Source organism: Tauraco erythrolophus, chromosome 3 (genome assembly GCF_009769465.1).
Source record: "Tauraco erythrolophus isolate bTauEry1 chromosome 3, bTauEry1.pri, whole genome shotgun sequence".
Taxonomy (NCBI): Eukaryota; Metazoa; Chordata; class Aves; order Musophagiformes; family Musophagidae; genus Tauraco; species Tauraco erythrolophus.
Window position 1 is genome coordinate 1,281,566 of NC_141467.1, and position 15,820 is coordinate 1,297,385.

The window sequence follows — 15,820 nt, forward strand, 5'->3', positions numbered from 1 at the left end:
AAACTAATCCCGTGACATCCTTTTATTTATGGAGAACTATTTTCTCGCACCCACCGTACTCTGTTTCAGTTCCCCTGCCCCATCTGTAAGTAGCAAGAACAACATTATGTTTGCATTGCAGCTGAGAAAAGAGGCCATCGTAGGCCAGACTCCCAGACTGCTTCCATGAGTCATGTAGGGCTGGGAAGCCTTCTTCTCTTGTCTCTAAGAGACAAGATACTTTGCAAAAGGTAGGAGATTCCAGTCCTTTTTTTTTTTTTTTCCTCCATTTTAAAAGGTCGTACTACTTGATATTATCACAACTCTTTCAAGCAAAAGATCATTCTTTTGTTTTCTCTTCTACCTCACAAGCTCTTCTTTATTATTTTGCTCATATGACAAAAGCCACCTATTAGCATTTTAGATTGCTAAAGAATCTACGTGTAACGGAAGTGACTCCAGGCTGTATTTCTTATAGGCAATTCTTCATCAGGCTGCTAGAAACAACACACCCTCCTCTCTTTTTCTTGACTAAACCTACAGAGAGTGCAATGAGTGCAAGATAGCGTTTATACAGCTTTCTGTCACATTACATTGAGGTTTCTTAAATTGATTGCAAGAACTACAGTTGCTGGTTCAGAGTCAGCAATGTGCTTCATCTGCTTTCTAAATTCTGAAGAAATCAAAGAAGTTCTAAAATTGTCTCCTGGTGACAGCTGGAGTAATGCAAGCAAGCTTTGGTAGGCCACGTTATCTGGTCATGTTAGGTCTGGTCTTTCTCTGCATTGACTTTATGGAGTCACTTCCAGCTGGAGAAAACACCTCACTTTCTGCTAGTTACGTGATGCTAAATATGCTTACCTGAATGACTTAAGTTGGCAAGGAGTTAAACTTAATTTATTTAAAGAGGTAGGGTTGATGTGAGAACAAAGATCTACGTAAGGACCCGAGAGAATGAGTCTCTGCAGAGCTTTGGTTGGCCTCTTTACTTTCTTCTCTTTCTGATTTGGGAGATGGAGCGCTTGCTTGCTCGTAACCAAAAGACACGTTGATGTCTTAGACATAAACTTTTCTTACCCCTGAGGCTGGGTGACCCTGTGCATGAGAGCTGGGGCAGCTCTGGTGAATTACGCAGGTGCTTCGTCCTCTCCTCTCACCCCAAGGTGTTTCTATGATGTGGGCAGAGCTCTGTTTTCACGAGAACTCTTCAGTGCGTGTCCTGTGGAAGATGACAGCTAGCTATTGAAGAAATAGTGGCACTGAGAAAACAGAACTTCTTTTCCTCTCTTTTGAGGTGGGGAATGAACAGCAGAAGGAAGGACTCCCAAGGGAAACAAGAAGAGCTCTTTTGCAAAAGAATAAACAGGCTCCAAAAGTAGAATAACTTCAGTGTTTCCCCACAGGAGTTCAGATTATATACTGATATCCATACCACTTTTTTTTTTTAATATATATATATATATAATTGAAAAAGTAATTGCTGAGTGCCTGGAGTTTGCTTGAGCTGAGTCGGTGCACACAACTCTTCCAGGCTCATTTCTTGGTTTGGGAAAAGAAGGAGAAGAAAGGTCTCTCCTGGGCTGCTTTTCTTTGTGTCACCTGGAAAGTTTGCAGCCAGCTTTGCTCTCTTGTCACATCGGTAACTAGATCTGCTTTGCATGAAACCTCTCGTTGCAGGTAGGAAGGATGAGCTCCTATGCTGACATCTGCGGGTCCAAGCAGGGCAGCACCGAGGGAGGGTACCAGCGCTACGGGGTTCGGTCCTACCTGCATCAGTTTTATGAGGACTGCACAGCTTCAATTTGGGAGTATGAGGATGATTTTCAGATCCAGAGATCGCCTAGCAGGTGGAGCTCTACATTCTGGAAGGTAACTGCCTGTTGCTGGAGAGAGAAACTCCCATTTTGAGATTTTCATGTGAAACTAATGATTTCTAGGTATTCATCCAGAAAGGCTTAGTTTTCACTGAGATGACTGAATAACTGTCTGAAAACAGAGCTCTCATACCACGATACGTCAGCTTCCAAGGGAATCCTAGGATCTTTGCATCCCCAAGTTTCTCTGTCACAAGGAGCCATGTCACTGAAACATCAGTCTTGTCTGGGAAACCCAACCCAACAGCTTGGCAGTGCAGTTTGCCTCTGCTCTGCACCCACAACAGTCCTGCTAGATTATTGAAAACAGGACGAGTAGGTTCACAGCAGTAAGTCTGGGACTGCGTGACCTAGGGATCAAGCAAACCACAAGATCTCCATTAAGGTTAGGGAACCTGACAGAGTTGGAGGAACACCAGATGTTGGAAGGGGTCTGTGAGGCCATCTCATCCAACCTCTCTGCTCTGATGGTGGGGCCATCCTGTGTGAACCAGATTTTGCACTTACACTTGAAACATGCTAGAAACATTCTGTGATCTGTTCACTGCAATAGCAACTTCCCTCTAATCCCTGCGAAGGAATGACATTTCCTGGAGTAAAAGCAAGTGGTGGATAGTACACAGACTATCAGCAGAGGCTGAACTGTTGGTGCTCACCACCACCTAAAGCTAAAGCAGTAATTGATCACACAGCACTGAGTTTAAACTATTATTCTCTCAGTGATGGGGCCTTTGGACATGAAATGCGATTTAGATGTAGAGATGCATAGTCCATTGTTTCCAGCATGTCAATAATGAATTAGTTAAATTTGAGTTGGAAAAAGATGGTTTCTCCATATATTGTAGTTCTAGTAGGGCCGCACATGACCTATAATAAAAATATCAGCCTTCTAGAACAGAGAAATTTGTCTTCCTTGTTCAAACTTGTTCAAACAAACAGTTTGTACCTGCAAAACACTGGAAGTTAAGTGCCTCCTAGGACCACTTACCAGCTGAAAACTGGAGAGCCTTATTAATTGGGGTTTTTTTGTTTCTTTGTTTGTTTTCCAGGTCGGACTCATCTCCGGGACGGCTTTTATGCTGATAGGTTTAGCAGTTCTCGTAGTGGGTTTTCTTGTGCCACTGAAAATCGAAGCTCTTGGGCGAGATGATTTCGTGGTGGTGGATACCCGTGCCATTCAGTTTAATGGGTCCCTCGATACATGCAAGCTGGCAGGAGCAATTTTGTTTTGCGTTGGAGGGTCCACCGTGGCAGCATGTCTGCTGATGTCTGCTTTTACTAAAAGTTACTCCAAAGAAGAAAAGTACCTCCAGCAAAGATTTAAAGAGAGAATAGCTGATATAAAACCCCATGCAAACCCAGTCACGAAAGGGCCAGCACCAGGAGAATCAAAGATACCTGTCACTTTGTCCAAAGTTCAAAATGTCCAGCCCTTGTCTGAAACCTGACCCTTTCCTTAGGTTTTGTTTCTCACTCGTAGATCACTTTAACTAGAAAATACCAGCTGTTGTTGGCGTACGTGCTAGTCGGTTACAACATCAAGTACTCTGCTATACAAACACAGCTGATGGGGAAGCTGCTCTAATAAAATTTAGGATTGAGGAAAAGGGAAATTATGTGATTAGACCTGTGACCAATATATTCAGTGTATTTGAACATTTTAATCCGTGTTGAACCAATAAGTCCTTGCAGCAACGGTTCGGTGTTTAGCTTAGCGGATTGCATCTCTGGAAGTCAGTACCAGGAACACCCTACATTCCACTGTTTATAAAGTTTAGATGAGTTGGCTTTTTGTTTCATTTTAGTCTTGTCTTTAAAATACCGTTTAGTCCTACTTCTGCAACCTGGTTCTGCTGTCTGGGAAGCCAAGATCCTGCCCTTGTAATTTGCACTTGTCCTCCTGTCGCGTGCTGCAGCCTGTATCAAAGTAATACTGCAGAGGTAAAACATGACAGTGGGTGCCCTTAATTTGATCCTTGCACATGTCACTTCCCAGCAATGTTACTTTCTGGGAAAGGCAAGTTATACTTGATCTTGAGTTACAACTAATCTGTGCAAAACTGCCACTTTTTGTCTTAATCATTGCCATATTAACAAAAAAAAAAACCCACCAAAATAAAGAATTCATATGAGAGGAGGAACACATCCTTGTGTATCTTTGGTCTGATATTGTTTCTTTCATTATATTGTACTATGTTTGAAGCTTATACAACAAGTTTCAGTATTGGCTGGGTATGGATTACTAAATGTGGTTTGACATGTCCAGGCCTCGTATTCTGTCAATACATTAATGCCATGTTGGGTGACTTTGGCATACTTACCTAAAGACATTTTGAAATGCTGCTTATATTTTTATAGAGCATAGAAAAAGTTATGCTTAACCAGATACATTTGTGTAAATGCTTACCTGAAGACTTGTCCTTTCACGGACAACCCTTAATTATTTTCCCACCCAGGGCAATTATTTCACTGGCTTAATCTATGGATTTAAATTAAACTGTATAAAGAATGATGTGACATTCGTACTCTCTGACAACATGTGCCACCTTATAGTTCTGTCTATTTTTTGAATGGATTGAATAAAGTTCCAGGCGTGAGCCAACCATGAATTTAATGAAAAGTCTCTTTCTAGTCCAACAGGTTTCTCTAGAAATCTAGTATTTCAGCTTGAAAGGAGAAATTGGCTGTCATAACTCACCGATTTCTTAATGCCATCTGTGTTTTCAGCTTTCGGGGGTGAGGAGGTCACTTTGGTGCTGAAGAAAAGATTTCAGCCCAGCACTGACAGGTACATGGCAACAGCTGTGCTCTTTCCCTTGCTGATGAAACATTTGGTGCTCTGTGACTCAGTTCCTACTTCCACAGCTTAAATAAACCAGAACATACATGTTTGGAAGCTTCAGCTGAATCTGCGATAATTATCATGGCTGTCAACAGCATTGGAAGTAAAATTTTCTTCTGAAAAGAAAGTGCCTGTCTTAGCAGTGCAATTGCAGTGTCCAAACATGAGCACCGAAGAGACAGGCAAGAGCTTGTCCCATGCACACAATTACAGAGAAGGAAACCAAGTAGGGTTTGGTGCATCCAGTAATTCTCTGGCACGTTAGGGATGCATAAGCACATTGCACTCAGTGCTTAAAAATACTGCAGCTTGCTGGGATGGGAAATGCATTTGGGATTTAGCAGCAGCAGCAAAGCTGGTAACACTGTGTGGCTAACGTCGCCACACACGTTTCACCTCGTTAAACCCTTTTTTCAGTTGCCCAGAGCTTTCCCAGAATTGAGACCTCCCAGAGGGTGCAATCCTGCACAGCAAAGCATCAGTGCTGCATAGGGTTTTCGTAGAAATAATGAGCAGAAAATTATTCTGCTACTATTAAGAAAACATGCACTGGGAAGATTAAGACATGTGAGAGACATTTTCAAAATAAAATTCCTTGTAATGTTTTTTAACACCTTCATGTGCAGGAACTGAAGCATCAGCAAAAGAGCAGTGGAGATCTGGGTTTTGCTGTTCTCGTGGAAAACGCCTGTGATACGGCCTCTGGCTGGGGAGCAGCGAGGGGCAGCCAAGCTCTCTGGCAACTTTCCAGCAAGGCTGAGGACAATCTGTCCCTGCACATGCTCTTTCCCTTCCATATATCTTTTTCCCTTTTTCCATCCCCACCGTATTGCAGCACACGCTCCACTTTGGGACTGCTTGGGACTTCCCCTCCCAGCACTGGCTGCCATCACTTTTCCGAAGGGCACATTAATGGATTCCCTACTGCAAATAAAGTATGGCTTGAGCAGCCAAACTCTTCTTTCCCAACCCTCTGACCTCCTCACTCAAGAGGCTTCTTTCAGTTTCTTTGTGCTCACCTGATTTCTTTCCCCTCTTCTTGCCTCATTTGTCTTAAAATGACAATGCAACCACAGCCCAACACCATTTCCTCTGCCATTGTGGTGAAAGAAATCACATTTTTCAGTCTGAGTGGTAATCACTGGCTTCATTTTTGTTAATACATACGCTCCTGAAGGTTAGGGCTGCTTCCTCTGTGCAGAAAAGGCTCCTCTTTAGCATCTGTTCTGTCCTCCCTCCTCGAGGCTGTCCTGGCCCCTTTACCTTCCATTTGCTCCCAGTGCACAGTGATCCCTGGGCAACAATCCATCCACACCCTGATTGTCCTCAGCTCCTGCCTGGCCGTGCAGCAGACAGCACAGCACTGTTCCTGCATGAGCCCACTTGCTAAGGGCAAAGCTCAGTTTTGCTGCCAGACCAGTTACAGAGGGACGGTGGGAGTAATCGCTGCGTATTACCAGTACGTCAGGCCAATACTTCCATCGCCTCCACAAACGGAAGAGACAGCGTGCAAGTCACTGATCTGATTGTTTTGCCTCATCATTTGCAGCTGGTTTTTGCAGGCCCACTTTTTCCATTATTTCCCATTCATGAGTTCTTGCAAATAAAGACAGGAGATAATTTTTCAGCACTGCTAATGATGGAGTATGGTTTACCATTATCCTGGCTTTCTTTTAGCACATATCCTGCCTATCTTAGAAGAAAACATGGGAAAACATTTTAAAGGCTGATTAACACTCATAGGGATTTCACGTTCCCATGAAAGAAAATGATCGTATTACACTTCCCTAAAATTTAGTTCAATGTACTCTTACTGATATCTGTAAGTCTTTTAAGCACGGAAGACACCAAACATTTGAGGAAAAGGGAAGGAATGACAAACTGTTGGCAGACAGAAGCTATAAATAGAAACCAAAGGGAGAAAACTTATCACTTCTAAATATTGTTTCTAGTTGCAACATGTTGAAGTAAACGTTCTCCAAATTAAGTATCTCCATCGAATATTTTTGAATGTTGATTTAACGTCAAACTTTTGAGGATGAAGAACAGCTCAGAGGTCGTTCAAGTCTTAATCTGCAATAAGATGACAGCAAGTAGAGTCCTGTAACTGGTACACCATTGACTTCCAGCAAAGAGCCCATTCATAGTCATGTGAGTGCAAGATTTGTCTCGATTTAGCAACACCTGTCAGCCCATGCTTACTGGTAGGCTTACGAGCTGTGGAGCTCTAAGGGAGCAAAGATGCAGCATTAGCCATGTTCCTTGGTCAGCTTGCCAGCTTTGCACAGAAGGTTGAGCAGGTAAATTCCCCTAAGCCCCCCGAGGAGACAGAGCTGCCTTCTCTAGCTGCTTAAGTATTGAGAGCTTTCAATACTACTGCAGATATTATTCCAGTACAGGATTAACTATAAAGGTACCTAGAAGACTTCTGTGTGTAATTTTTCCTCACTGGCATGTACAGTTATTTTATTCATTCTGTTTGGGGCAGGGTTGGTTGTTTTTTACTTTAAATGTCTTCTTAAATCCCAGTGAAATCAAAGATATTCGAGCATAGGTTTAATTGCTGTACCAAATAAAAGAAGCATACATACTTAAGAGCTTGGCTAAATTAGGAGCTTATTTTGAACTAATCACAAACATAATATTCCCTCAGATCTTTGTCAGACAGTTCAACAAAGGACACAGGAGTCACAGACAGTTCAGAGATGCTGCAGGGCAAACCATTCTAACCCTGTTCCTATGGTTTTTAACATTATGGATTTTATACTTATGTTGCCAAATGCTCAGAAACATGCTGAAGGATCTCTACATATTTCTACTCCATTGGAAAAATATATTTCATAGTTACTAGAAAAAGTGCGTATGTTTGTATGAGCTTCAGTCATGACGGATCTTCACATTCCTCAAACAGTGTTTTAAGTTTGATTTATTCATAAATGTAATTTTTGTCTTAATGGCATGAAATCAACAAAAATGGCATTTCATTTTTCATAGTAATAATTCACCAGCATTAATGATAAGGAAACCCACTATTGCTTTTGTATAATTAACGGACTACAAATTATTCCCATTACTACCAGAGAAACAATACGAGCAACAGGACTGGTGGCGTTAAGAGAACCAATACCGTGGATCAATGTCATATTTACTAATGCAAATTAAGCCACAGCCTATCAGGAGCCAGCTTGCTCAAAAAGATGATGCCACACTTCCAACCTTTAAGGATCAAACCTATGTAAAGGATTATTAAATGCAGCAATTGTTGCTGACTTGTACAGAAAACTGGTGGCTCTTCCCAACGTGTTTTGTATGACAATGAATGCATTGATAACGATGGTTTCATGGCAATTTCAGTCTGAATCCAGGCCTATTCTTTTTTTTTTCATTAATAAATTAAATTTCACATAGATTGAATTACAAATCCATCCAAACTCAAATTTTGAAACTCATCTGCTATATACTCTACTTTTTTTTCATTATGACAACAATTTCGTGAGCTGATGCAGGACAATCAACAACATCTCTTGCTGTAAATGGGAACGTGCTGCAATATTGTAGGCTGTCCACATACATTCATAGTGCTAAATAAGTGCTATCTGTGAATGTAAAATCTGACAATTCTAATGAATGTCTTGAAAATCTACTGTTTAGTAACATTAAAACTGAGACCTCATTACAGATGACCATTTTTTGTGGGCATAAGTCCATTAAGTGAACAATGTATTCTAATTGTATCTTAATGTGATGCCTGGAAATCATATATATCATGAAAAGGTAAAAACTGTGTATGTCCCCATTCAAAGTCAAAAATCTCTTTTCTAAACAAATCTGCAAAAAAAGTTTTGACATTGAATTTGGGTGGGTTTTTCCCTTTTTCTGGAACAGTGTCATTTTTGTCATTATTCTATTACTGCTAACCATTTTATGACACAGAATAGTTGATTTGTTTCTAATACTACTATACAGTAGGCTTGTATTTCCCCCCTCAAATTCTACTGGGAAATCTCACCTTGTAAAAATAATTCAATGTTCTTGGAGTAGCTATTAACGTTTTTTTTTTTCTATGTCATTCCATACACATTATCATGTCGAGACTCAATATGTGGGTCTCAACCTATCTTCTTATTTTAAGTTTTGAGTCACCAAAAAACCATGCTTTATATTTAAATATTATAATCTTTTGTTTTCTGCTCATTACATTATTTCTATCTATACAATTGCAGCATAGTCACTGCTCTGGTCATTTTTCTCACTTTCCTGTGGGCTGGTGATTGTTACCCTTGGATTTGTGGATGTTTTTTCAAGACAGGAATCAACCTAGAGAAAAAAGACAGGTATTGTTAACTTCATCGGGTAACAAAGACTTTCCACAAGATATTCTTAAGGTGAAAAAATATCTTCCAAGAGTGATCACATTAACATTTTTATTCACCTTATACTTATATACCTTCCGAAGAAGAAAGTACTCAAATTAGAGCTTCCCACCCAATTCTTTCATCAAACATCCAGTAACCCATATATCCATTTAAAGTGAATGCTCACTCACTTTCTCCACTTCCATAAATAACTTCAGCTTTTCTAAACCCAAACAAAATAATCAATATATCAAGCATAGAATAAATTCAAGGCCCAAGAAAATGTGACGTTACTTGGCTCTCTTAATTGAAAAATGTTGTTTGTCATATAGAAACCAAAGAAAGTCCATTTGCAAGGTGCAAGAAACCATTTCCAGTGTCGTAACAAGCAGAGGAAGAGTTTTACAGCCATCTATGGCAGAGAATATGCAGCAATTTGGTCTGCTTCAGATGCTCAAGAATCTCCCTCTTCCCAGCTCTGGACTCTCCCCATCAAACAAAACACTTTGTCTCCTACATTCCGTTTGCTGGTCAGTTCACCTGACAGCCAGGGTGGTTCACTGGGTATTTCTGGGCTACACGCCTCCATCTCAGCCACCAGCATGTTACCGTGTCTCCTAAATTCATGGGATGTTTGCTTTCACACCGACTACAGCCCCTTGCTTTCAGGATCTCATTCATCTCCGCTGTCTTTTCCAATTTCTAAGGAAAGGAGATGAAACTTCCACAAAGCAATGGCAAGAGACCTTTATGAAACACAGCTTCTGTGCCAGCCAACTCCTCAAAACAGTGAGGCACTGGGATTCCACGAACACACCCTTCTGCTCCGCCCTAAGGGACAATGTAGTGTGGAAATATAGAATAATTACGCTTTTCTGGAAATGGCAAGAATTATTTTTTTTTTTTTCCCAAATTCAGCATACTCAGGAAAGCAGGAGATGCAGATCCATCAAATACCAAGAAACATCTGCTTTCTCAGTTGGGAGGGCATATAATGTAATTACTGATGTAACTGATCTAGACAGATGGAAAACAGCTTTTCCCACAAACTGAAGTTCTCATAAATGATCTCAGGACTTTATCAGGAGAGAGCTACTTAGAGACCACCTGAGAAGCCTAAGGGTGAGATGAATGAGGAACAATAACTGAAGAACCACAAACTGAAAGAACACTTACCTGTTTCTGACTGTCAGAATCCTCCTCTTTTATTTCTTCTTCAGGCTCAACATCACCTTGGTAGTTCAAGTGCTCCATTCCCTCACCATTTTCTTCATTTTTTTTTCTGTGTAAATGGATAAGTTCCTTTTTCTCTGCTTGGTCAACATTCTCTGTTTCTTCTGCTCCACCTTCATAATTCCCATTTAATTTCTTCTTGTTTCCTTCCACTTCCCTTCTTTCTTTAACGGTTTCCTCTTTCTCCTCTCCATTCACTTCTGGATATTCTCCCTCTCCTTTATATGCTTCATCTCCCCTGTCATCTTCCTCTTCTGCATTTTCTTCTTCATCTACAGTTTCTGCTGGCCTCTGGAGAAAGGAAAAGCAGACGCATTGTGAGGCATTTTTAATCGGGATACTCCACATAATTCTGAAATGTGACAGACATCAAAATCACAACTACATCATTACTGGGGAGTAGGTATGCTAATTGGAGGTTTGTCTACATGGTCAGAAAATGATGCCTCTGTACTAATACCCCACAATGCACTCTTATTCTACATAAAAACTGTGTTAGCGAGATTTGAATCTATTACACTGGGTTAATCCACTTGACCATACTCGAAACAACTGGAATGAGCTAGGTTTAAATAATACAGCAACAGCTATTTGGTTCCAGCTGCTCCAGGTTTTCAGACATTCTAGCATTTAGTACGTACTTGTTTATAAAATCCTGTCACAATAAAACATCATGCGTTACTAGCCCACAAACTGTTCTCCAAGAAGCATTTTACCTATGGAGGAGGCCACACCATGCCAATCCATCCTATTGTGCAGCCTGTCCTCTTTGTATCCCCAGAAATGTAGCTAGAGAGATGAGGCAGACCTACTAGTCACTTCCATAACATCATTCTTCTTCCCAAAGACCCTTATGTCAGGTGGCACGGTTAGAATTTGTTTGACAGTTATTTTTTCCCACACAGTCAAATCAATAGATGGGAGGAACAGGATCTTGTCCCATATTGAAGAAGAGCAAGCAGAAACTCACTATAGATAAAGCTGATAGCAGCATCGTTTCATGAAGACTGATGTACATATTATCGAGTTTTTGTCATTTGTCTTCCAGTTTCAGCTTTGAATATTCACCTGACTATTCAGTGAACCAATGCCCCCGCTGCCAAGATAACTTACCTATTTGTGCTAAGGTTTGAATGAAAATAAAGAGAAAAAAAAAATCCCACAGGAGTGACAGGGTGTCTGCCTCCCACACAGCCTCATCGGACTCTAAACAAGCTGAGGGAAATAGATCATCTCTTAATCCAAAGCGTTTGGAATTCTGCTATCATTAGCAGCTCCTTTATGCCAGCAGCTATCTGCTACAGACTTCTCTTCTAAAAAATCTCTTTCCCTCACTAATGCTAACATTTCAAAAGGATTCTGTCATCACCTTCAACATATTAATACCAACACTTGATGAAACGCCTTGCTTTTGCTTTGATATCCAAGTAGCAACATAAACCAACTTTTTTAAGCCAGTGCACAATATCATCTTGACACAGCTTCAAACAGGACAAGTTATTGCACTGTAACAATCCACAGAATGACAAATGGCTAGCAATACTGAAAGGCATATTCAACCAAAGGCACATAGAACAACTGAAGTAATTCCCAACTTCATGCTGGAAACATGGACCCAGCATGGCTTCTGGAAACCTCCTGACTTACTGGCAGGCTGATGAAGAACAGAGTGAATTTCGTTTTGCATTCAAGAAGCACGATTGCTTGATGGTATTTTGAATGTCAGCAAAACCAGAGCGTTTAAAAAAGAAAGATGTATTCCAATTACACTCATCATGTTATCATTCCTTAAGAGCTACATTACCAAATGCCATCATCATTCAAAAGCAGCAAGTCAGGAAATCTTCAGGTATTGAAGCATTTGGCTTCTTTTCCTCTAGGAATGCTAATGTGACCTCTGAGAAGGTACATGACTGGTACTAGAATATTGAAAAGTGCAGTATCATAAGTCATTTAAGGTGGAAATTATTTTGAACCATTAATGTAAAACACAACTTTGTTTTCTTGACGCCATTTGGAAATGGCTAATTGTCACAACAAACAATGAGGTAGACAACAAAATCTCAAAGGTCACGAATATGGGCATGAATACCTCTCACAAATGCAGCATCAGGAACGCTTTGCTTGCACCAAACCTCTCCAGAGCAGAGCATTCTCTGTTCTTCCCGAGTCAAGAGTGCTTTGTAGTCACACTGAGCAGATTCCAACAGCAAAACATTTTGTTCCTGAACCAGAGAGGGTTGCTATGTGACAGCAGCCCTCTTCTCTTCCACATCATTTACAAAACCCAGGCTCTTAAAAACTAGAAAATGAGTAGTTAGGGGTTCGTCAGTCTTACACATCCCACACAGTAAATGTGCTGCTGTTCCTGAAGGCAAAAAAAGTCTTTATCTCCACAACCTTTAAACTCTAACCTTTTTATGGGTTGGATGCATTATTTTATCTTATTTTTTACAACAAATGCAGCACGTGAGTCCACAGAGTCTTAATTTTTCATAAGATCAGAGCATGCAGAAGTCTAACTGGAATGAATGGAACTATGTAACTTGAAGTGTAGAAGAAAGAGTTTGTCAGCTCCATTCCTCAGTTTCATTGTGTGGTAACTGGAAGCATGCATAATTCCTTAGTCACAAGACAGCCACGGCAGAAAAGAAAACATCTGATCAGATCCTTACTTTTTTAACATGTACCTAAGTCAACAATATTTTTCTCTATTTCTCTGATCGTCATGTTTATTTTTTCCATAACATTTTCCATGTGTACATTAAAATTGACCTAAACTTCACACCCTACAATATAGTATGATCTGTTCAGCATCCCTGTAGACAATGAGGAGATTGCTATGCATATAAAAAGAAGCCCTACTGAGGTTGCAAAAATACAGAATTATTTTTTTTTCGAGAAACAGACTCTTAGAATCACAGAATGGTTTGGGTTGAAAGGGACCTCAGAGATCTAGTTCCAACCCCCCTGCCATGGGCAGGGACACCCTCCACTACACCAGGTTGCCCAAAGCCCCATCCAACCTGGCCTTGAACACTTCCAGGGATGGGGCAGCCACAGCTTCCCTGGGCAACCTGTGCCAGTGCCTCACCACCCTCAGAGTGAAAAATTTCTTCCTTGGATCTAATCTAAATCTCCCCTCTTTCAGTTTAAATCCATTGCCCCTTGTCCTATCACTACATGCCCTTGTAAAAAGTCCCTCTCCAACAGTGAATAAAAAATGCCCTAAAAGTAAAGCAATCAGAAAAATTGCTTTAGGATTACTAGATTTTTTTCAAGACAGGTGCACACAGAGAGAGATAACTTTTTCCAAAGCGGTATCAAGACTAGTTTTCCAACAGAAGTGCATTTGCAGGCTTCACTCAGAAGAAATGAAGGCCCACCAACAGCTGGCCACACAGGCCTGTAAAGAAAAGATCACATTGTGCTGCCATAGCTTTGGGAATCTCAGTCATCCAATGTAGAAATCGAGGGAAGATCTCTCCTCATTCTGAGATGCAAGGAACCAACCGAAAAAGTTTCCCTATCTCGCCCAGACAAACAATATAAAAATGTAGTGTCAATCAGAAGAACATGAATCTTATCTGCTGGCTTGTCAGTACTCAAAACCCAGAAGGCTTCAATTACAGCTGCATCATTTGCAGCAAAATTTGAGCATGAAAAGTTCTGCCTGTATTCTTTCCAAATGCCATTTCGAAATCCCTCCTGATGTAGTGCAAAAGGTTTCCTCATGAAAAGCTCTAGCCTTTTTAATCAAGGAATGTCTCTTCGAGCAGTCAGCCTGTTTTCATGTTGAATCAATGCAAACTTCAACATTTTGCCTTCAGCAATAGGGAAGACAAACATTTTGTTCTGCTCACTGAGGTGAATCTTGGGTCTCTAAAGCAAAACGTATTCTCCGTAATGAAAACTGCAAATGAAAGGTGCAAATTTTCTGCTACTGATGATACACTCCAGACACAGAGAGAGCACCTAGGGGAGCTACACAATCTCACATCACAGCCCAGGAAATGGGGAATAATGAATGGCATCAGGACTGCATTAATCAGTGGAAACGTCTAATAATGGAAAACAAATCGCTACTGAAAGAACCAAGCATGTGAACATCTACAAAAAAGACCCAAATCAGTGCCTGTCAAGACAAATTTATCATCCCGTGATTTTTACAAATAAACACAGAAAGACAGTGGGAGGTGGGGATTATGAATCTGCAGGGTGAAAAAAAAAAAAAAAAACAACAACAAAAACCCCAACAGATTCATAGATTCATTCTACATCACTTACATCTTAATAGCCAGTATCATATCCCCGCAGCAAAGCAGGCTGGCACAGCAACATGCCTGAATTCCTTTTAGGGATCATAGAATCATAGAATCATCTGGTTGGAAGAGACCTTCAAGATCATCGAGTCCAACCATTCACCCTGCACTGTCAGGGTCCCTAAACCATGTTCCTCAACACCAAATCCACACGGTTTTTAAACACCTGCAGGGATGGGGAGGGACTCCACCACCTCCCTGGGCAGCCTGTTCCAATACTTCACAACCCTATCATGCACTGGACAACTCATATCCCATAAGTCTCACACTTACCTGACCTCCCAAGGACTCAGTGTGGGAGAAGAACAAACATTCTTATGGAAATAGATAAACCAACGCAATCTCGTAGTGTTATTTCAACACTATTACTACCAACTGCTGGTTTTGCATTTCACAATGTATATAAAATTAAAGAAAAAGTAGTAGCTTGTTCTGAAAGCTTTACAAGTTCAAAAATTTTCTATCTCAGAGTTACTATTTATATTATTAACAGCAAACTTAAAGTAACACACTTAATTGCTATTTCAAATAAGAAACTTGTATTGTTTTGCTGCCTCCCTACCAAGAACTGCAATAAAGCTACCTTGTTCCTGGGCTATTTGCAGAACTGATTTCATAGTCTGTCATCAGTTCCCATGAACAGTGATGTAAACAGCCAACCTGGAGTAAGTCTGCATGTCAAAAGAAGAAATTATCCATTGTGTATTTAGAAGCTGAAGTCTTGGTACAGAATATAGAACAGAAGGGGCTGGTTTGCTTTTGGGCAAAACACTGATTTTTCCTCCTTGATGTTCATTCACAACTGTCAGCTAGTCAGGAGTAAAGAAAATTCTGTTCTTTTAATGTGTTCTCAGCTGTCAGAGAGTGTTTTGCAGAACAGCTAGCGGGTGTCTAGCCAGTGTTACTCTAAGTTTAGTTAATGGCTCACCTGGCATTTGTTCAACCGTGTGCTTCCAACGCCAAAGTCAGAGAAGGTGCATGAAAAGAAAAAAGATTAAGCTCTTTCTTCACCACCTCATTTACGTGGCTGATGGAAATGATAACATTTCAGAAGTGTCAGCATTCTCGTGAAAGTGAGCATGTAAATATTTATGCATTATGCAAGGTGGTCAAGCCCTGGCTGGCTGCTCTTTTCTATATTTCTAGCAAAAACAGAAACTGTGGTTCAAATAAGAAAAAGCTAAAAAGCTATTTCATCACAGAATTTAAAATTAT

At 40.6% G+C, this 15,820-nt stretch overlaps 2 protein-coding genes across 2 annotated transcripts in view; one reads left to right on the forward strand and one right to left on the reverse strand.

The window, feature by feature from the left end:
- The first annotated feature begins 1,665 nt into the window (after positions 1–1,665).
- NRSN1 (neurensin 1) lies at positions 1,666–3,301 on the forward strand. Its single transcript, XM_009989755.2, has 2 exons — positions 1,666–1,848; positions 2,903–3,301. Exons 1-2 carry the CDS (start codon positions 1,666–1,668, stop codon positions 3,299–3,301), a joined length of 582 nt encoding a protein of 193 aa, XP_009988057.1.
- A 5,603-nt stretch (positions 3,302–8,904) lies between these two features.
- Positions 8,905–15,820, reverse strand: part of DCDC2 (doublecortin domain containing 2) — a 34,590-nt gene continuing 27,674 nt past the window's right edge. The window contains exons 9-10 of the mRNA XM_086608909.1: positions 10,227–10,574; positions 8,905–9,012 (exon numbers count right to left, since the gene is read on the reverse strand). Of these exons, the coding sequence (XP_086465035.1) occupies positions 8,905–9,012; positions 10,227–10,574 (456 nt within the window). The remainder of the gene's footprint in view (positions 9,013–10,226; positions 10,575–15,820) is intronic.